General features: G+C 34.8%; 1 protein-coding gene across 1 annotated transcript in view; it reads left to right on the top strand.

The window, feature by feature from the left end:
- LOC106707902 (nephrin) overlaps positions 1–14,528 on the top strand; it is a 54,774-nt gene extending 40,246 nt beyond the window's left edge. The window contains exons 4-17 of the mRNA XM_045681785.1: positions 1,793–1,903; positions 2,619–2,822; positions 3,539–3,690; positions 5,440–5,581; positions 6,884–7,014; positions 7,297–7,456; positions 7,812–7,974; positions 9,048–9,187; positions 9,719–9,855; positions 12,276–12,438; positions 12,793–12,934; positions 13,158–13,324; positions 13,414–13,502; positions 14,317–14,528. Coding sequence (XP_045537741.1) covers positions 1,793–1,903; positions 2,619–2,822; positions 3,539–3,690; positions 5,440–5,581; positions 6,884–7,014; positions 7,297–7,456; positions 7,812–7,974; positions 9,048–9,187; positions 9,719–9,855; positions 12,276–12,438; positions 12,793–12,934; positions 13,158–13,324; positions 13,414–13,502; positions 14,317–14,436 — 2,021 coding nt within the window. The 3' untranslated portion in view covers positions 14,437–14,528. The remainder of the gene's footprint in view (positions 1–1,792; positions 1,904–2,618; positions 2,823–3,538; positions 3,691–5,439; positions 5,582–6,883; positions 7,015–7,296; positions 7,457–7,811; positions 7,975–9,047; positions 9,188–9,718; positions 9,856–12,275; positions 12,439–12,792; positions 12,935–13,157; positions 13,325–13,413; positions 13,503–14,316) is intronic.
- Positions 14,529–16,854: the final 2,326 nt, after the last annotated feature.

Raw genomic sequence — 16,854 nt, 5'->3', positions numbered from 1 at the left:
TGCGTTTAATTTTGTCCAGCCGCGCGCCGCAGTAGCATTTTTCGAATGCGCGTAGTTTTTAATAATTTAATATCTTCCAAACTATTGATCAGAATTACATAGTTTAAAGGCTAATGTAATCTGCATTTAATACTCTAGCCATCAAACATATTTATTTGGATAAGGATTCATATCGAATATAATATAATAGCGCCGTAAGCTTACGACGCTGTTTTTCGTGTGCAATTTAATCGAAGTTTGTTCATAATAACATGGTTTTTGTGAGACATCCATAGATGATAGATATATGCCACCTGAGACTTTTATTTAGCAAATTTAACGATCTATAATTACTCGATACATCATTTTAATGTAGGTCATATAGTTTGACCTACGTAAGCCCAGAAAGCAAATTTGTGCTATTCATTGTAACGCGATGTAGCATTTTTCGTTTCCGCGTAATTTTATTCTTACGATATCTCCTAAACTATTAGACAGAATGATATAGTTTCAATTGCAAATATAATCTACATTAAATTCTCTTGATAATGAACATATTTATTTACATAAGGGTTAATACTGAACTTGAATAATAGCGTCGGAAATAGGGCATGAATTTAATTAATGTTTCTAAAGAAAAAAATGGTTATTGTGAGAAAACTATAAAAGATAGATATATGCTATCGCGGACTTTTATTTAGCACATTTAAAGAGCTACAATTCGCCATACATCATTTTTATGTAGGTCCTATAGTTTAGCCTACGTAAGCGCTGAAAGCAAAAATGTCCCTAATTTCCGCAACAAATTTTGAAGCTATATTCAAAATCTACTAGTCTTCTAGTTATTTAAAAAAAAAAAACAAAAAAATGGGACCCACCTGCAAGCACTTCCTTTCGATTAAAATAATTTTTATCAAAATCGGACCACCAGGGGCCGAGTTTCGCGGTAACACACATAAAAAAAAAAAAAAAAAAAAATACAGTCGAATTGATAACCTCCTTCTTTTTGAAGTCGGCTAATAAATGTAAAGTCTCCGACAATGCCAGTTCACTTTTATTATCTTTGTTAATTTGTGGTTGTTTTGAATGCGGATTGCTTTTGATTACATCATATTTTATACAGTCTCAAATAATTTATACTTTCTTAGTTCAATTTATGTTATGTTGAATATTTGTTACATTAATATTTTTAATTATTATTTTATTTACATTTTATTATTACTTATTATTAATAATGAAACATTCTAAATATTTCATTATTAATTCTTTTTTTCAAATTAATTCTTCGTGATAGCAAATGAACTTAACAAAAACGATGTTTTAAAATACGCAACGTTAACTGTATGTTGATTTAATAGCAAAGATTTTGTGTGAAAGTTTGGGACAGCTGAAGTTAGTGTGGGAACTTCAACAATATTGGGGACCTCCGGTCGCTGACAAAGCAAATAGCAAAAGCCCCCTTTTCCTCGACTCGGAAGGCATTGTCGTCTTACAAAATAAATTAACCATTTCTCTGGTCAGTATTCTTTTATAAATCTACGTGTAACTGTTACTCAGCAAAGTGTAGTTAATCTTTAAAATTGTACTTATAGCAATATTAACAAAAGAAAGTATATTTATTATAGGCTTAATAAAGCCGATTAAGAGCGCGATAATCGAGAATATTTTGTAAAAATTTACCGATATATGGAAGATTTATAAGAATTACTTAGCTAAAATTCAACATGATCATCCATTTTTTATTAATGTAAGAAAATGGAAGAGTGTAATACACAACGCGAGATCTTAGTTTAACAATTGTGAGTGTTCTCAGCACCGCCGGAACGCCCGGTCATCATCGACGCTAAGACCAGAGACCAGACGCGTCTCCTGGAGCCCTACGACGAGGGGGACACGCTGGAGCTAATCTGTGAAGTGCGCGGAGGTAAGGACATGCTAGACAAATATCGAATAATGATATGGTAAATCCATTACACTTCTAGCATGTTTAGCAACCCATAAACATAAAACCTGAAAAGTATTTTGTAGAAAAAGGCTAAATAGGTCTCGTGTGAAAATATATTTTTGTACCATATGTAAACTTTTAAAATATATTTTTATAAACTTATTTAGTCATAGTACCAAAAGAAAGGCACAACTTTAGCGAACAGCTTTTCGGAGCGGACGAAGCTTAATATTATATAAGGACAAAATAATTTTTACGAAGTTTGAAATTTTTTCGTATCTTGTTTGAAATATCGGCCCGCGTAATGAGATAAGGAGCCTCACTTTTATAAAGTTTGTTAAATCTTTATTCATTGCTTTACAAAAGGCATGAAGCTGAATGTTTAAAGTCTCTCTCTCCTGCGCATTGCGTACATTTTTTAATGTGTCACAGCTAATTAATATCATTTCGAGGGACAGTTTGCTACTTTTCATGGAATAAAATCTACTCAAATTCAAAAATTAATTAACTTTACTTACCATGATTAGTTAAAAAATTATTATTATTTTTAATAATACCCATTTCTCAATCTCTGCTTTTGTTTACGTCCGTCTTCTGTGAGGTTCTGGTATTACACCTGTCATGTCAACTGATAAAAAAACCATTAATATTATAAATTGCGATGTCTACATTTAACTATAAAATCTGCTGACAGGTGATCCGAAGCCACGTTTGACTTGGTACTTGGAGAACACAGTGATCGACGACTCGTACGAGCTTCAGAGAGACGGCGTGACTATGAACACGCTGACCTTTCCCAGCATCGGCCGACAGCACCTGAACGCGCGGCTCATCTGTCAGGCCTCCAACACCAATCTAGCTCCGCCGCAGACAAAGCTGCTCATCTTGGAGATCAATTGTAAGTTATTACTAAACAATGGAAAAGGCTAGTTCGTATTGGGAAACATTTTATCAAATCAGAATATGGGTATGACGTAGTGTGCATAGTAGTATTTATTATTTGTTTGTGAATTACCTCAATACAAAAAACAATAAGAAAAATTCAGTACTTTAAAAATCTGCGTCTCCTGGGTCGATATGACGAGCGATTTTGGCTTAGCGGATAATCGAGTTATACGGTGGTGTACACAAAGAAATTTAGCAAGACGTAATAAGAATTACTTACGTTGGTGCGGGCACATTTCCCAATTACACTCCCTAATTGCTCATAGTTCTCAGAAACATATAGATTTGAGTACCTCCGTTTGGGATCGCGCCCGAGGCATGGCCTGTGGACTATTTGTTTCTCAGTCTGTAATTACTGCGTAGAAACATGATTACTGTGGACGCGAGCTCAACATTAATTACTCTGATCGATCAAGTTTCATATCTAGTTTCAAGTAAATGTCCTTTACGTAATTATGTTCAATACAGATTAATATCACATACTATGTTTTTGTTATAAGTATATATATCGGCTAATACTAAAATACTAAGAAAAAATCGTCCAAGACTAATATGTTGTCTATAATTTCATGTTAAAAAATCGATTAACAACTCAGACATCTTAAATATTTACTTCCTTTGTACATGTGTTTTATTTTGTATGAAGTAGTACCTATTATGTTGTATCAGTAAGGCCTTTGACGGTGCAAATCCTGAACAAGAGCCAACAGCTATCAGCGGACAGGAGCTACGAGGTGGAGTGCAAGGCGACCGGCTCGCGGCCCGCAGCCCAAGTCACCTGGTGGAAAGGAACGCGCCAGCTCAGGAGAAAGTCTAAAACGGTTTGGATTTATATTAAATTATTGTACACTGTAGATTTCATTTATAAAGTATGGTAGTTTTTCATACGCTGTTTAAGTACATTTTATTAATTAAATAATAACGTAACGTCCAATATGTACGAAAGGGGTTTTCTGGTCATAAGGTTTCTCAAGCGTTAAATTACTTAAAGGCTAAAAACAAGGCTTAAATTGACTCATGATGATACTATCTTTTATAATCCCGTTCATGCAATCCTTTGAGTTTTTTTTAAATGAATTACGGATAAAGTTAAAAGAAAATAACGAGCTATTTTAAGCGAGTGATTAAAATAAAACGGTGGGGCTTAATAAATATCAATATCGTGTATTAAAGTGCATTGTTATGTTTAAATGACATTTCCCTCGAAGCCTTCATTAATTTCCATTTCTGATGATAAAATAAAAAAGGATAGCGTAGCATCGCTGTATGAAAGGCAATTAAGATTTCAATGGGGACGTGTATAAAAAACATCGGCGGTATAAAAAAGCAATTGTGGATTTACCTGTTAAAAGTAAACCCCAGTTGTTACGTTATTAAAATAAAAAAAGAAGTTTAGTTTCCATTTTTATTTTCATAACCAGCAGTAGTTTTCACAAGGTAAAAAATTCCATGTATTGAAAAAATCTTATATAAATTTAATTATGTAAAAGTACGTCAATTAAGATGCGGAAATGCACATTGTCTTTTAACCTTAACGTTATTTGTTTCAGTAAAAATTGATTAAATGTTTTTATCAGATACATTTCTACACGTAATTTGGTCTTGTTATTTCGAACGTCAATTCAATATCAGTGTCGCCGAAAAACTGTTCAATTTAACATGAAATTTGATGGTTACTTTTAATTTTACCCTAAAGGTTAACGAATATGTGGTTAACCTTTTTACTAATGAATATTGAAATAACTTTACGTAGTATATCAAAGATTTAATTTTAATTTCATCAAATGAATAACTATGCCGTCTTGAAAATTTAATAGAAATCATAATGATTACTTTATCGTGTGCATATTATGCATATTAATTGAAATTATGTATTCATCAAAGTTATCTTGTTCGTTATTATGAAATGGAATAACCTTACATCGATGCGGGCACTTAAATTTGGTAATTATTAACATCGTTGACACGTCGCTCTGCAGGCGCGCGCTCGCCGCATATCAATCGTCCTGGGAACTGGGAACTGCGAACTCGGAACTGGGAAGTGGGAACTCTCTCTACTGACGCTCGTCTTTCGCGTTCGCTCAATGTGGATTTAATTTTACATTCTTTGAACTAAAATTATTCATTTTACTGTACATATAAAAACGAATTTGTCATAGTAAAAAAAAGACTCTTTTAATAGACTATTGATTTCTATGACGTCGTTAATCAGAATATTAATTTAACTTAGATTAGTATTACTTTATAAATGCAGTTAATATAAAAGAAAAAAAAGAAAGATATTAATAAAAAATATAACTTAACACAAAAACTACTCAATTAAGCAATCATAGTAATATTATAAGTGTGAATGTTTGGATGGATGGATGTATCGATGGATGTTACTACAAGGTATGTCCAGAACGGCTTAACGGATGGTTAAAATTTGGAATTGATAAAGAACATAGTCTGGAATAAAACGTAGGCTACTAATTAAGTTTTAATTCCGCGCGGACGGAGTCGCGGGCGACAGCTAGTAATGTATAATGCATTGTATTGAAGTATTAACAAGATGTGTTTTGTTGTGTTAGTTCTCCGACACGAACGCGACGTTGAGCGTGCTGACTTTTACCCCGGAGGCGGAGGACCACGAGCGCAGCCTGGTCTGCCGCGCTGAGAACCCGCGCCTCTCCGCCGCACTGCTCGAAGACTCTTGGAAGCTTAATGTTCATTGTAAGTCGTACTTTCAATGATTCACTATGATATCTGAGATACATCAAAATTGTAATTATAAGAAAATTTATTTTACTTGTATAAAGTGCGTTTTTTTTAATTATTCTCGATACTTTATTTTAGAGTTTTAATGATAACGTATTTTAATAGCCGCACGCTAATGTGAAGGCAATATAAAATGATTATCACATTTTTTTTGTCCCCAATAAAATAAGCAAAGTTTCCTCAAAAAACTGCTTTCCTCGTATGGCAAAACAGAGAGATATCTGTTGTTAAATCCTTAACTGTTTGAGACATCTTGAGTATTGTATTTAAATTAATTGAACAATAAATTATCTAACTAATATTATTGTAATGGAAACGAATAAAATAAACATAATCATTTGCGTTGGCTGATAAATTGTTGAAGCACAATTATGTTAATGTGAGGCAATACTGTTAAGTGGCTGTAATGTTGGGCGTTTGTCAATGTGTTGGCGGAGAGCGTCATCTAGCGCCTTGCGATAATTCTGCAGATTCCAGTTCCCGATATAATCGCCGTCGTTAATTTATGAAACGACGCCGACCAATGGATCTTTTCTGCAGTAATAGATACCAATTTTATTGCGTACCATTGATTTAGTTATGACTCGAATCAAAGGTTAAAATAGTTCCTCTATATCAGTGATGTAAGTGTGGGAATAATAGAAGAAATCAAGGAATTTACTAATTGAAAAATAATGTTGCTGTGATTTTCATTTCATACATGAAAATTATTAAACTTTTTCTGTTTTTTTAGTCGACTACTGATTAGGATTTTATATTTATCGCAGCTGTAGAATAATATAAGAAAACATCCAATTTACCTCTTGATAATTGGTTCCGCAACTAGCTTCACCCCGAACACCGCGGGGATTACCGGCGCTTCAATGCTCCCTCCGCCCTCGTTTTGTAACCCCAACTCGGGAATTTTATCGAATGCACAATAGCTGAAATAAATGTAAAAGAATTTTCACGCTTTTACACATCGACCATTTCTTTGTGTTATATGTTACATAGTTATTTAACTCGTTTCAACGATCATATATATTAGGACGTGAATTATATTACTTGTATGGAGAATTTCAGAATTGCACACGAATACAGTTATTGTTAAAAAAGTAAATTAGTAAATAACTTCAGTAAACATTTATAAAAAATTTAACGTAAACGTTGAAGCACTAATCAGTTGTTTATTATTTTACCGTTGTTATGTAAGCAATAGATAAACATTTATACGAGTAACCGTAAGTATAGCAGTATAAATAAATATATTTTTTCCAGATGTACCGATAGTGACATTGAAAATGGGTTCGACTCTAAATCCTGGCCACATTAAGGAGGGTGAAGATGTTTATTTTGAATGCAACATAAAGGCAAATCCTAAAGCGACAAGACTATCGTGGTTCAAGGGGGTAATTACCGCTATTTAGTTCATATTTTATGTTAGCTTATATATCTCAAATATTGTCTATCGTTTTATTTTTATCCTATCTTAAAGAGTGTAAATTTATTTCAGTACCAAAATAGCTCTTCCCAAGTTAAATACACAAGTCAATTGATAAACAATTTGAGGATTTTATCGAAATCATTCACAGGCTTTGACCAAACTCATTTATAATCTCAGAAAGAAGTACAATCTATAACTGAAATTATTATAAAGCATAACGTAATATTAAACAGCGTTCTGTTTGTAGGCGCGCGAGATCGTGCAGAATGCGAGTACCGGGGTTATCTTTAGCGACCAGAGCCTCGTGCTGCAGCGCGTCGATCGCTCGTCCAGTGGCGAGTACAGCTGCCTCGCGCACAACGCTGAGGGCAGCGCCACCAGCAACTCTGTCACGCTGCAAGTCAGATGTTAGTACTGATTGTTTGTCATTTTTACTAAATATTTCAGTTGTCAGGCCAATCGTTTCAGACGAAAATATCAGGGACAGGGCATAGAAGACTAATAAAGCGAGAGGTAGTTGAGGTTGATTCTAATTCACTCTTTTTAAAATGAGACAGTGCTTAACTCTTACAAAGTCGACTGCAATAAATATCGCCTCCACACTCTTTGAGACTGGATATAAATTTCAAGAACCCGTACAAAGAGAGGAGTCATCTGTTAAGTCGCTTCATCACATCCTCATGTGGTCTATCCAACGGTCGTACTGGACTCGCTTATTTGTAATGCCCACCACGACGTCACACAGTATAGATATGGTTGTAGACGCGCCACTATGCAAGCAACAGCAGCAGCCGCAGAGCGGAGTGTGGGGCGCGCTGCGGCAGGAGACTGTGGAGCTGACGTGCGCGGTGGACGCCAGCCCGCAGCCCACTGCCTTCGTCTGGACAGTCGACAGTTCCGGCGGACATACTGAACTGCAGCCCAGGTCAGTGTGATGATGGATCTCAACGTTCGAGACATATCAAATCGGGTGGTCGTGAGTTCGAATCACGTAAATTATTTTTTTTGTGACATTTTAAATTCGTCTATATTACTACAAGCTAAAATTTTTATTTAAGTTTTAGGTATGTAATGTTCACTGTTAGAATCATCAGTGAAACGTTTTTTTTTTGTGGGTACAAAAAATGAGTTTTCTCTAGTACTAGTGATTCATAAAACATACATTCAATATGTTAATGTAATTTAATATTTGAACGTTTCCAATAAATTTTCAAAGAAATATTTAACAGAAATGCATTTATATAATGCCAAGCCTATAATTTAAAATAAGCGCACATGTATTTCAACAGCGCGCAGTTGCCGCACTAAAGCAACGATTAAGTGTCCGAGAAGAGAAATAAATGAGAGTTAATCTCTATTTTACGGCTCTCATGAGACCTATCAAGATGCTAAAATTTTTACTTTAAAATAAAAACTACCGCGCTAACCGCATTTACATTTAGATAGTGTCAAAATATACGAATGTTTGCTTATTTTCCATATAAAACTATTTCTGTTTGCCTGTCTTAATATCTACTAATTTGAAATGTGTTGGAGCGCGATGTGTACTTAAATTATACCATATTTTAGTGCACAAAGAGTATTAAAATATTTAAATGAACATCCAGTAAATGAATTTAATAAATTGTACGTTTTATCTTCGATATTCGGGTAAATAGCAAGCACGAATTCAATTTTTTTTTCGAAAAAAGGTAAATCATATTCTGCTCTCAGAATTATAGGTGTCTGTAAACATTTAATATATTTCGTTATTCATATAACTGATTCCCAGAATTCGACAGAGCACAGAATGTTGTAAAATAAATTTGTATTTGAACATATTTTTAATGTTTGATTTGTCTGTTTATTTTGATGTAAATATAAAAAATAAATATTCAAATTCGTTGAATATTCCTCACTTTTTTTTTCAGCGATTAAATGAAAGCCATTGCAATAGAGAACGATAGCAAGTCACCAAAGCCTCTAAATTACTTAAAGTGTACCTACTATTGTTTTTAGCCTGTACACTATGTACAACTACACGTCCGTACTGCGGTATACACCGCTGTCGAACATGGATTACGGAACTATTTCATGCTTCGCGGTGAATGCGGCCGGCCGGCAGGAGACGCCTTGTGTCTACAAGATTGTTCCCGCAGGTAAACATTGTCTATTGTTACCTGATGATACCAAAGGTAACAATTAGAGTGCTAAATGTAATACTAAGATATTTTGTATTTGTATGTTCTCTATATAAGATCTTGTAACAGTTAAAAAGTAAATAGGAAGTAGATTTAAAAGTGATAGATGCCAGCAAAAACAACATCCGTTGCGCGAATGAGTCGCCTTGCCCGGTGTAATGTGTGTATTGTACATATCTTGGATTCTGGTGTTGTAATAGTATAAATAATAGGAACGTTTGCTCTGTTATATCATTATGTTTGATTGTACACATTGCGAGGTAATGTCAACGTCATGTCAAGTGCGTTTATAATTAACATTTGCTAATTAGTTTTGTAATAACTTTAATGTTATTCACATGTTTGACTTTTACAGACAATTAATAGATTGATTTTAAACACCGCTAGTTAAATTCAAATTATTTGATGTTTTTGATATTTAAGATATTATTTAAACTTTGAAATAAAAAAGCAAATTCTGTAACAAAAATATATACCCGCTTTGTCCAGATCGTCCGTCCACGCTGCAGAACTGTTCTATTGTGAACCAGAGCTCAGAAAGTCTGTCTGTCGAATGCACGGAGGGCTTTGACGGAGGATTGCCGCAGACATTCTACATGGAAGTGCTAGAGTTACCTTCACTTATGGTAAATACACTTAACATATTACGTTATCACTTAACTAATTTAACATGGTCATATATAATGTGTGTGCAAAATGCGCGCTAATCTTGGACTTAGGATGCTATAGCCCTCAACCATCTCATCATCTTCACCCTGTCCTCATTTCACTCACGTAGGGTCGGAAAACCTTTCCAACTACTACAATGTGTATTTCATTTAAAATGTTAGTTGGCATTCTTATTTATAACTTAAATTAACTATATTGTTTTCTTTCTCCATGTTCTCGGACAGAAGGCGTCGGGTTTATTTATTTATTTTTACACTTTGCCAATTACCAGAGGACGGCTTTGTGTCGTTAGATGCCATATTTTCTATCAGTAATTGGATCTGTCGCTCCGCTCTTCCTATCTTCTATATTCTATGGCGCGATCTATTCATTTTTCTGCCTCGCTATTTGCTATTATACAACAATATACTGTTAGAGACAAAAATCAACACTGTGCCGGTGTATCGGCGCAGCACTAGACATATCAAATATCTAACAGACTGTTGAGGGTAGTCTCACAAAAGGTTTTATAAGGAAGCGTGCGCTGCTGCTCGAGGCAGTCTCTCTCCATCCGTCATTGCGGAACGTCTGACATTCTTGTTACATTTTTGTTTACTTACGTTCGGTTTGAATTTATACTATTGCGAGGATTATTTAGAAGTAGAGTTGAATTCACTATTTCGCTGTTAGTTTATTTCTTTTAAAATACTTTTGCATCAAATATCTAACATCAGAAGTGGGATAGGATCCGCGTGATTCTATCCACTTTGCTCACTCTGTGGTTGTGTTTGTATTTTCGTGAAAATAAAGGCTAAGAGACAAATGTCAGAACGTTACCGTGATAATCGTTGTAGTCGCAGTAAGTTGAGTCGACATCAGAATCATACCAGTGTTCGCGAATCAAGGGTGCGCGGAATGCCAGACACATGATCGATAAAAGAAAATCAAAGATTGCCTATGGGGCGTATGATTGGTAATAATAATAAAACTTTTATTTCAGACACATGATCGATAAAAGAAAATCAAAGATTGCCTATGGGGCGTATGTTTAGCCTCAGGGCGTATATGTTGCCTCCGGGCGTATGTTTTGCCTATGGGGCGTATGATTAATAAAACTTTTATTTCAGACACATGATTGATAAAAGAAAATCAAAGATTGCCTATGGGGCGTATGTTTAGCCTCCGGGCGTATATGTTGCCTCCGGGCGTATGTTTTGCCTATGGGGCGTATGATTAATAAAACTTTTATTTCAGACACATGATTGATAAAAGAAAATCAAAGATTGCCTATGGGGCGTATGTTTAGCCTCCGGGCGTATGTTTAATAACAATTATTATTAGTTTTATTTCAGATACATGGTTGATACAAAATGTGCTATATGTTTTGCCTACGGGGCTAAATTGTGCCTACGGGGCTAAGTTGTGCCTACGGGGCTAAGTTGTGCCTACGGGGCTATATGTTTGCCTACGGGGCTATATGTTTGCCTCCGGGCTGTGTTTTGCCTACGGGGCTATATGTTTTGCCCACGGGGCTAAGTTGTGCCTACGGGGCTAAGTTGTGCCTACGGGGCTATATGTTTTGCCTACGGGGCTATATGTTTTGCCTACGGGGCTAAGTTGTGCCTACGGGGCTATATGTTTGCCTACGGGGCTATATGTTTTGCCTACGGGGCTGTATGTTTGCCTACGGGGCTATATGTTTGCCTACGGGGCTATATTTTCTGCCTACGGGGCTGATTTGCTTTTAGGTCCTTTTTCTTGGAGGTGTTCTGGCTCTTCATGGCGCTTGGGACAGCGTGTAAAACGATGCAGCAAGGATCAATACTCCTTCGAGGACGAAGGAAATGCAGGATGGCCGAACTGTTAGAGACAAAAATCAACACTGTGCCGGTGTATCGGCGCAGCACTAGACATATCAAATATCTAACAGACTGTTGAGGGTAGTCTCACAAAAGGTTTTATAAGGAAGCGTGCGCTGCTGCTCGAGGCAGTCTCTCTCCATCCGTCATTGCGGAACGTCTGACATTCTTGTTACATTTTTGTTTACTTACGTTCGGTTTGAATTTATACTATTGCGAGGATTATTTAGAAGTAGAGTTGAATTCACTATTTCGCTGTTAGTTTATTTCTTTTAAAATACTTTTGCATCAAATATCTAACAATACGTAAACAAGTCTTAGGACGGCTCATTACTCTTTAAGCGAAGTACTAACGTAGACAGTAACATCAAGTATTATTTTGCCAGATTTCACCAATATTTTTAACTACACAGGAAACTATTTTTTAAAAGAACTTTATAAACTTGAGCGTTTGAAGACCTATTACTGTTCCATTAATTAAATTTCTTCTTCTTTTCATTCTTTTCGAAGGTTGGGTCTTTATAATAATATCGGTTCAGGTCCGCGCTAACGTGACGTCAAACTTCACGCCGAGTTTCGAAGTGCTGGGGGTAGACAGTAGAGTGAGCTACATACTGAACTTGTACTCTGCTAACGCCAAGGGGAGGAGCGAAATAGTCACTTTGTACACGATCGCGTTACGATCTCCGGATAAGTACACTGGTAAGTGTTACTGTTAACATCGTTAAAGTAGGATTACCTAAATCCTGTAGTGGTATTGGAAACCGTTCAATGTATATTTTTCCCTTAAAAAAAACATAATTTAGTGTCATATCATTTTTGTTAAAAGAGATCTCTTTGTTTAGTTATTTTCTAGTGCAACCACTTTCGCATGTGCATTCCCTGGCAATTACAGCTGTCCCAAAATGTTATAATTGACGTAAAGGATGTTTAAATCCTAGTTGTATATATATATATATATATATATATATATATATATATATATATATATATATATATATATATATATATATATATATATATATATATATATATGTGTGTGTGTGTGTGGCGCAGGCGGCAGTGGCGGGCTGTCGCTCTCGCCGCTGCTGGTGGCGCTGCTGGCGGCGGCGGCGCTGCTGAGTGCGGCGGTGTGCGCTGTCATCGCCGCGTTGTACCGCCGGCACGCCGCACGACACCGCAAGCATCCACCGTCCACGTTAGTACTATTGCTATGGGCAAACATATCACGACTGTATACTTTCTTATTCTATTCTATGAAATATCCAATTAACAGATAAGTTGACTAAATAATTTACAGCTTTAAAAGCAAGTTTCCAAAAACAAATAAATATTTTGAGTATATTGTCGGTGATTTTATGTTATAATAACTTTATACGACTCGAATCGCTCTACACTTGCTTTTTTTTACATTTTAACAGCAATGCTTTATATTCGGAAGACAGCGTGGACTCGTTCCCGCGACGAGATAAGAGCGATGACGTCACGTATTCAGCGTCGCCCAAGATCGACTACAGCAGCCAGTACGAGCTGAAGATGGAGGGCGACGTCGAAGAGACCGACCCCGATATCATACCATTTCACTATGGTATGGATAATTAGTTGAACAAGCACATTAGTTGTACACAATTTTATGTTACCTATAAATTTTAAATTGTGCTTTTTTTTTTGTTTTAGATAAAAAACCTACGGAAGTGTACAGTAAATCATCATTTCAAGAAAATGAACCGAGAAGAATATACAGCGAGCAATCGTTATTTAGTACTGTAAGTATAGAAAAAGCAACCTAACATCTGCTACTCTTTAACTCTCATCCATTCCTCTTGGGAGACAAACATCGGAGTTTATCATGTAAACATTTTTAATTAAACTAAGAAGCATATTAAATTATGTTGTCCTAGATTTTATATGAAATTCTACAACCGTTAAAATGTCTGAATTCGTTCAAATAAAATTTTCATTTAACATTAAAAGCTCTAAGTAGATAGCTTTGACTCCTGTGGGCAAAAATTCGTCTCTTTAATTAATTAAAAAAGCTACTCCGTAAAACATGCTCACATGAAAACTCGTGTCTGATATCATGTTATAGATATTTTTTGTTGTACTTCATAAAGTTGGTTCTTTCATCAAAATGGTTCTAATTTAAATTGTTTAAACTATCGTGAGACATTATAATAAATTAAATAAGAACGGATTAACTCGGCACCGACTAGTTTAGTTTAGTCCATCTTTAGGGCGAGAGTTTATTTTGTTTTGAGTTATTGATTGATTGATTGATTGATTCTGGATCTGGTTCATTGATTTTGGTTCTAGTTTATTTAGATCGCAGTAGCCTCTATTTCGCCTAGTAATCGGAAGAAGAGAAGTGACTGTAGTTTTAATATTATGTTCAAACGTAGATGCTTCAAATATATATGTATGTAGATAAACTGAATGCATTAAGTACAATTGCTGAATTAAGCTCTGACTTGAGGAAAAGACGAAAGGAAAGGAAAATACTACGAAAGTAAACTTTTAACATTTAAATAGTTAACACTAAATAATATTGATAGTGTTTATAATAATGTTGGTGACTTGCAGAATATAGCGCTGGTGAACCGCGGTGTGACGGCGCGCAGCGCGGACATCGCCGCGGCGGCGGCGCGGTTGCGACCTGAGGTCGTCACGTCGTCGCGCAGGGTGAAGGAGAGTTGCATCTAACTGTTATGTATCTGTTGTTGTTAAAAGATATTCATTTCAGCGAAACCAAAGGAAATTAAATTTAAATAAGACTGATTGTAGATTTATTTGGTACCAACATACGTATATAATGTTCCGACATCTGAATTTCAAATCAATAGCTGAATGTTTTATATAAGTATTTTCGTTCTTTATTCGCTTCTAATCTATCTACAAAACAAACAAGATTTCCAAGAATCCTTTGAACGATAAATTAACGAAAAACCAACACGAATAATTGTACAATATTCAATTTCACAGGCGAATAACGAAAAATTGTTTTTTATATATACCTGTAGTTGAAACCCAAAAACAAAACTTATAAAAACTGAACGTTTCATGGAAAAGCTGTTTAACCTATGAATTAAATTTTCCGTGAGATATTGTTATATAAACGACCTCTTTCTAGTTTTACAGTGCAGACTATATTTATAGCAATTTATGTAAGGATAATCAAAACGATTCAATAAAGAAGCTTTGACATCGGTCACATGTTACTTGTACAAAAATCTACATATTACTGTATTATATTATTATTATACACTTATTATTATATATAAGGCCTCCAAATACATTAAACAAATGTACATATTATGTCTATAGCCAGTTGGAATACATTTTATTAAACGTTAACAATTTCATGTATACTATTTTGTTAATTCATTCGATTAGGTAAAAGATGTACAAATATAGAATTCGTTTACGATGAAAAATATGCGAGTCAGAAAATTCAATTGAAAAAAAAATATTTTGTTAAGTCCGTCCAATTTAGTTAACAAATTCCAGGATTTGTTTCTTTCAAATTTACCATTTTTTTAAACGTCTTTATTTTTGGCTGTCTTGAATTTATTTTTAATAATAGAACATTATTCAGTAATATTGTACAAAAATAGCTACTGTCAAATTCACTATTCTTGAACCAAAATAACCTTTAATACACATATATTTTTTTTATATTACAAGGTGGCAAACTAGCAAGCGGCCACATGAATTCGCTGAAATGGCGAAGCTACCGCTGCCCATAGACATTCGCAATTGCAGATGCGTTGCCTACCCTCAATCGATGAAGGAGGAGACACACAAAAAGAGAATATTTAACCTGTCTATGCATCTCCTCCTCCATCAAATCCACCTCCCCTTCCTATCCTTTCCTTATATGAATAGGGTGGCGAGGGAAATAGGACTAAAAGTAGGCCTCCGGCACCACACTCATTAGACTGTACGCGGAATTACTTCCACTTGACGCCTGTCTTCTGTGTGGTCGTGGTATTTCACCGGGCGAGCCGGGCAACAGTTGTTGCTGGCGTCTACCACTGTTAAACAGTATGACAGTATTATAACAATTTTGGTTCAAGAATTCTATCGTGGTAAAGGTTACAGATTATTTTGAATTTGTTATGAAGTTGTATTAAATAATAAAAGTCTAGATACCAATTTCTGTTTTATCAACTAAATGGCACATACTTGTCGTTTCGAAAACGAGCTCATTTAAATTACAAATTGTAAATGTAAATTAGTTAGGTTTAAATATAGATAGTAAAGTAGTTAATACATTGTCTACGAATTGTAAAGAAGCAATCTTTTAGTTAAATCAAGTCACTGGAATAATACAAAAGAAGATATGATTCTTCATAAAAATATCCAATGAAATTAAAAGTTTCAATAAAGATCAAACTACTTGTATTTGACTAAATGATTGGTTGTATGAACAATTGAAAACTTTGTGTGTCGTACAATTGTTCAATCTTTTCTTCTCTATATTTTATGGCTTTGTTTGGATTCTGACTGATGTTAGTGATATTGAAACGATGATTGTGAATGTTTATGTGTAATTAAAATTTAATTTTATTCCTATAATTATTCATCCTCAGACATCGACGATCAATAAAGTTATTTGTTTATTTATAGACCTAAAAGATTTCACGACAACATTTACCTTTGGAAAAACCTATGCCAATCGAGCTTCTAAAGTATAAAGATGGAATAGCCCAAAGGATTTGAATATAAAATCCAATATGTTTAATGTAAAATATTGAAAATTTAGAGTAACATTCTTAGATTTATGCTTATAGTATCTAAAAATCTTATAAAAAAAACTCAGAGCGAGAAGTACCATTATTACATTTTTCACCATATTTTTTAGTCCATAACTTAAATCTAATGTAAGACGAACCAACAACACAATCACGCACATAACCCATAGGTGTAGGCAGAGATAATTCCAAATGGCGCGGACCTGACCAACTTTTTTGGACCTAAAACTTCATAAAAAAAAACTAATAACCAGTATAACTTTATTATTCACAAGTAACAAATATTCTAAGAAATGGCCACATACAACGCTTACATAAAGAACTTAGTTGATTGAGTTCAATCAGCTATCGACGTAAGTAATACTTT

This window comes from Papilio machaon, chromosome 17 (genome assembly GCF_912999745.1).
Source record: "Papilio machaon chromosome 17, ilPapMach1.1, whole genome shotgun sequence".
NCBI classification, from domain to species: domain Eukaryota; kingdom Metazoa; phylum Arthropoda; class Insecta; order Lepidoptera; family Papilionidae; genus Papilio; species Papilio machaon.
The sequence above is the reverse complement of the archived record's forward strand: the minus strand, read 5'-3'. Positions and strand labels throughout refer to the sequence as shown.